General features: G+C 37.5%; 1 protein-coding gene across 1 annotated transcript; it reads left to right on the forward strand.

The window, feature by feature from the left end:
- Nucleotides 1-200: 200 nt before the first annotated feature.
- Nucleotides 201-5,822, forward strand: LOC127630051 (high affinity immunoglobulin gamma Fc receptor I-like). The gene is made up of 6 exons (XM_052107452.1): nucleotides 201-265; nucleotides 1,437-1,469; nucleotides 1,792-2,076; nucleotides 3,340-3,606; nucleotides 4,673-4,982; nucleotides 5,474-5,822. Exons 1-5 carry the CDS (start codon nucleotides 238-240, stop codon nucleotides 4,954-4,956), a joined length of 897 nt encoding a protein of 298 aa, XP_051963412.1. The 5' UTR covers nucleotides 201-237; the 3' UTR covers nucleotides 4,957-4,982; nucleotides 5,474-5,822.
- Nucleotides 5,823-6,519: the final 697 nt, after the last annotated feature.

Raw genomic sequence — 6,519 nt, forward strand, 5'->3', positions numbered from 1 at the left:
TTACAGTAATTGTAATTCATTACTTTACACTCTTGCATACTTTATATACTTTTTTGATTACCTACTGTTACATACTACATATTAGATCCTTTTTAACTTTCAAATCACTTCATAATCTTGCTCCCTAGTACTCATCTAAGTTCCACCCTTCAGCCTACATTTAGAAAGGGGAAGTAAAGGGAGGTTTTAGTTCCTGTTTGAGGATATGAAGTCAGAACATGAGAACACAGCAGAAGAATGGAGCTGATACACTACTGCTTAATCGGTGAGTAAATCTGAGGTGGATTTAACTGAACTGGTTAATACACCTTTGATTTGTCACTTTGTAAGTTGGTATTTATACTGGATACAAATACATTTTGATGTTGTTTTAAGTAAATATACTATAACATGAATGTGCATTCAGTGACTGGATTAAAGGAATATTATACTCTTGTATTTAAAAAGCACTAGAAAATCCAGTGTGTGCTAGATTGATTTCAATAATGTGAGTTTAAAAGCTGTTTTATGGGGTCATGTGTATTGTTTCGTGAAGCAGTTATTGAAGTTTGCTTTTACAGTTGTTGTTGTTGTGATATAATCAGGGTTGTGAGGGTTACTTTTGAAATGTATTCCACTACAGATTACAGAATGCATGCTGTAAAATGTCATTTGTAACATATTCTGTTCGATTATTCAAGGTCAGTAATCTAAATACTTTAACTTGATTTTTTCACTTGTTTTGACTATAAAAACTCAAAATACACATGTTAAAAATACAAATTCTCTGAAAAACCCAAATATCTTATGCAGTGTTGTTTCTAAAACAAGATCAATCAAATTGATCTTGTTTTAAGGATTTTTACATATTTTTACAGGAAAACTATACAAATATTATCATAAAGAATATGATTTTTGCCCTAATTTCAAAGGTCTTACTGGAAAAAAGAAATTATGATCTAACGTGAATTTTCTTGATATTAAATACGATCGTGTCTGGTAACATGTGCCTGTAAAATGGCTAGAAATAGCATTTTAGCTTAGCGTAAAGCTAACAATTTACACAAGGTTAATTTCTATTTCTTCTGCTCCAAACTTACTTCAAACGTACTTCTCTGTCTGCACATATGAATGTAACACATCATAAGAAAGTGTTTCACCGCTGTTCAAATGCACTTTGGATCATTTATATGTATAAATGTTTTCCATCTGAAAGAACTAAATATTAAATTAAACAAATGACAATAAAATGCAAAGTAATCTCTTCAGTAATCTAAATACATTAGAATGTAACTGTATTGTAATTATCAACGATTTCAATTGTAAATGTAGTGGAATACAGTAACTCATATATAGTATTTTACATATGTAATCCCATTACAGGTATTCCGTTTCTCCCCGACGCTATATAGTTATATTGCCAAACTAATTTGTTTAATTTTTCTTTTCTGTTTCAGCCCTTGTAGCTCTGGCAAATGCAGAATTTGAAGGTACACCACAGAGATAAACTGCTTTGTTGAATGATTTTCTCATCAAGAATATATTAATCACATTAGAGAAAAAGGAATAGACCGTTTTTATGAAAACCCTTTTGTAGCTTATACTGTGTGTCTAAGTAAAGTCTCAGTTATTACACCATCATGTTCATTTTAGGAAAAACAGGACTTCCCTTTTCACTGGTAAAAGTTGCTGAAGTAATCTTGTGTTCATATGAAATCAAACTCTCAACATTTAAAACGGCCTCTTTAAATTTCCATTTTTAAAGCATTTCAAATGTGTTTTGACGCAAAAACAAATTCCACCCTCACTCAGAGCCCACAGCAGCCCGAGTGCTGGCCAACATCACATTGAGTAAAGGTGAGATCCAGGTGTTCACAGGGGAAGATCTGAAGATCACCTGCAGCGTGCCTGAAGACCCCTCATCCTCCTGGAGGTACAAGTGGTTTCGGGATGGTGCTGAAATAGGTTTGGATGGTTTCCGAGAGATTCGTATTGAGCACAGTGGAGAATACAGCTGTCAGGCAGAGAAGGACACAGAGAAACGGCCCTTTGTTTTGAGCACTCTTCCCAGTCTGCCTCTCAACCTGCACGTGGATCGTAAGATTTTATAAAAATACATTTAACTCTGCTGTTTCAGTTACAGTACATGTACATCATCATACCTTCAATATAATTATATCAGCACCAGATAAGAAATATCTCTTATTTCAGTTCAAACAAGAATTTATATAAAAAAATAAAAGTTTTTTTAAAGTAATAGTTGACTACAAATGAAATCTCGTCACTTATTCACCTTTTTAACCAAGACAGCTGCAGCGGAGGGAATATGAAAAATCGTCTGGCTTCAAAAGACTTGAAATATAGTGGACAACTTTGATAGATTTATGGCGCATGTTTTGTCTGTTTTGGACAGCCCTTGGGTCACTGTATGATTTCATTTTATGGAACAGAGCAGCATAAATACTCTTGAGAAACATCTCTTTTTGTGTTTTGCATAAAAAAGAAAGTCATATGAGTTTGGAATGACATGAGGATAATTCAATAATTACAGAGACACGGAGGCTACGTCCACATGAATCTGGATACATTTGAAACTGTGTTTTCATTTCAGAAATGCTCTCCGTACACACTGCCAAGCGTTTTCCACAAGTTGCTTACCTACACTGAAATGTACGAAACGCTTAAATTCATAGCATATTTATATACATGTGGCATATTTGCACCAGCAAATTTATGGCAAATTGTCCTTTGCTTTCAAAGGTTTGCCGGAGGTTCATCACTACCGGCTAAGAGCTGCTAAACAATTGCATGTGAATGTAACAAGTGGCAAGTTTGCAGCTAGTTTAGATTTTTTGTACTGCGCATGCAAATAAAATCACCATTCCACATACGAGCTGAAATGTAATTGTCCTCGTGTTTCGTCACCGGACAGCAATTTAGAGTAAACTTTGAATGGCTTATGAAGGAATGCAGTGTGAAGGTTGTACAAAGCAACATGTATCTTTAATAACACTCTCAAAGTGAATAACAGGAACAATAATGCCAGTACAATGTGGGCCGCTATCTTGATTTTTTTGGGTTGACTGCGTCACATGACGACAAATACCTCATCCTTGTCAGATACACTACAAAGCGAAGACCAGTTGGGAGAGCGTTTTGAAAAAGCTCAGTATTTGCTGTCAAAAACACCATCTCGGTGTGGACGGAAGGCCAAAACGTAGAGAAAAAGATGCATTCTTAAACGAAACGTATTAGTGTGGACATGGCCTGAGCTGGAGCACATTCAATACACACAGCAGCACACTTCACATCTAATGCACATATAAACTTGTTAAATGGTCCATTCTCTTTCTTTTGCAGGTGGATGGGTGCTCTTACAGACACCAGCTACACCTGCAATTATTGACGATACCGTGATACTGACGTGTCGCATTAGGAACAATCCCATGGCAAGAGAGGTTTGCTTCTATAAGGAGGCGTCTGAGATTCAGTGCCACAACAGTAAACAGTTGATTCTGACTCGTGCAACGCTTGAAGATGGAGGTATTTACTGGTGCAGGGCATCGTGGATACAGGGTAATGAATTACACTCGGCTCAGTCTGTTCCCACTCCTGTCACTGTACTAGGTAAGACCGGGACACTCTGCAATATTGTGAAAACGACTGACCCTTTGCTTAGCCTCGCCAACTTTGGTTTCTGTTGCTCAGTTATCAAGATCACAGTACGTCTTTCGATTCTTATGACCTTCTGAAAAATGAATGTGGAACATCCTGAAACGTGTCACTGCAAAAACAAGATTATGTAATTGTTATATTTAGAGGTAGACTGATATATCACCGAAGCTGATAAATTGCCAAATATTTTGTAGTTTTAAGCATAGGCGGAAATCGCAGGGGGTCGGGAGGGTCAGGACCCCCCCATCTGAGGGTTGTCCCCCCCTAAAATATCATTAAAATATGTGTATTGTAAATAATATAATGATATATTCTTAAAATAATTGTTTAAGAAATAAAATAATACAAATGCAAACGGGGCAACAACAAAAAAAACCTTGGTGTCCCCTTCAAAAATTGCTCTTGAGAATTATGTTTATTGTCCCCCCCCAACATTTTGATGCATCTCAATCTTCCTTTGAACGATCACGATATCAATTCTTATATCCCAAGACTGATCTTTTACCCTATGCACAACCCTCCACTACAATAGAGGAAATCACTCGCATTTGCAGCCATATTTCATGCTATACTACTAAAAATGCATATATTTGGCAACTGGCTGTAGAATGTGTAGATTTCACTCAGCAGTGATTGAGTAGTATATTGGCGAAGGATTAGCGAGATCCTTCACTGTGTGTTGAGAGTAAAAGTTGTTCCGTGTAATGTGTGTCCAAAGACGAGATCCACTCAATCCATTTGCTATTGAATAATGTCTATTTAATATCCTTTTCGTACAAACTTTTTAGGCAGGTGGTTTTAATGTTGTGGCTGATCGGTGTATAATAGACTTGCATTAGAAAAGAGCAAAAGCTTGTTTAAATACATGGTGGATGGCAACAGTTGCTAACGTAAGATTGGTCTGTATCATTTTAAGACGGAGTTTAGCAAAGGGTCAGTTTAGGCTTACTGGCAACACAAAAAGGCTGTCAATTTACAGTGCCATGGTGCAACATTATCCATGTATCAAATGTTCCAGATAAGTTGAACACGCCGCAGTTGGCGATTGTTTCTGGTCGGATCGTTCTTGGGCAGGAAGTGCATTTAAGATGTAACACCCAGCTGAACGTTAAACGGGAAGACCTTCATATCGAATACTACTACATGAAAAACAACAGCTGGCTGGCACCTTCCTCCTCCTCCAACACATTCATCATCAGAAACGTACAACACCAGGATGCGGGGACGTACACCTGCAAAGCCAAAGTGAGAATTCTGGATGTGGAGAGGTTGAGCGACAGTCTGGAACTGAAGGTCCGTTAACCTGCGCTCCGAGTGGACCTGATGACGTAAGAGCCTCACATACTGAATTAGAAATGTGTTTCAAACCCTAGTGAGCTGCCTAGCTCTTGTCTTCTAAGGCATTATCCTTACTGATATGTAACCTCACAAGTGACTGATGTGGAACACTTTTCAGCAACTTACAAATAGCGCTCCTCACCTGATGCACACAGTCAACACACCTCATGATTGATTCCAATAGAGAATGATGTTAACATGTTGCTAATCTAACAATGTGATATACTCTGCCATTTTAATGACCTTTTTTATACATCCTTTTGAAATTTAAGTATATGCGATACTGTCTTACAATTAGGCCAAAAGATAATCTAATTGTAAAATTTTGCTGCTTTCCTTTTGAAACAGCTTTGGAAAGTATGCCTATGTTGCCTTAAAATGCTGTCTAGGTAGGCAGCTCACTAGGTTTTGAAAAAGAGCTTATGACTGGTATGTGTGATACACTCACTGTTCAACACTTCATGTCTGCCTTTGTGTCCAGAAAAGCAGAATTTTACCTGAAGAAATCTTTTAACACCATCAGCCAAGCTCCTGAGGAAGACGGAATAAAGGAAGATGTCATGTTACTTGCAGAATTTTCACCTTGCCACAAGAAAATTGGAGCCTCATTCAAGCTATGTGCTTGATTTTATTACAAGTGCTTAGAAACCCAACAACCTAAAGCCTACAATGTGATATGTGTTTCATACAGTACTACAGTATGTTATATATGATTTGACATTACATGGTTTATATGTATACTCTGTTGACCCTACAATACAGATCATTTACTCTCTCATTTGTGTTGTCAAAATGCCTGATGTATGAACATAAAATAAAGACTATTCCAAAAGACAAAAGTTTCTGAAAGAAGGCCATTCATTTATTGAAATCAGTTATTTCTCATCATTACATCTGAATATGTACAGAATATCCAATTGGCCAATAAATCTATTTGCAATCATTTAAAATGCATCTGATCACTCTATAATAATCTAGAAACAATGTAAATCAACACCACAACAACTGAAGCAGAAAACGTTGCGAAACACAAAATGTATGTCACTGCCAATACTTTTGGCCACGGCTGTATATAACATTCAATAATTCAATACAGATATTATCAATTTAGAAACTGTGATGAGGATAGGAGCGTGGCCGGGCCGTGATGACGCACGCCTGGCACGGAGTTGAATAATCAGCAGGAAAGAGTAACAGCAGTTTGAAAGAGACGCACAAAGCTGTGTGTGTGCGTCTTTGTTTGAATCTTGTTACATTGGTGCCAAAAACCGGGAAGCGGAGGAGCCACTGCCACCCGCCAGGTGAAGGAGAAGCCATTGCCCTCCACCAGGGGACTCAGGCACTAAGTTGAATAAATAGCGGGAGGGAGATAAGGGGGGGCGGAGATGCCAGTTCAAGAGAGAGTGTGTGTGTGTGTGTGTGTGTGTGTGTGTGTGTGTGTGTGTGTGTGTGTGTGTCTGTGTGTGTGTGTGTGTTTCTTTGTTTGATTTATATTTTATGTTATATTTGAGTTCAGTTTGTTATTAA

The sequence above is a fragment of the Xyrauchen texanus genome, chromosome 36 (genome assembly GCF_025860055.1).
Source record: "Xyrauchen texanus isolate HMW12.3.18 chromosome 36, RBS_HiC_50CHRs, whole genome shotgun sequence".
Classification (NCBI taxonomy): Eukaryota; Metazoa; Chordata; class Actinopteri; order Cypriniformes; family Catostomidae; genus Xyrauchen; species Xyrauchen texanus.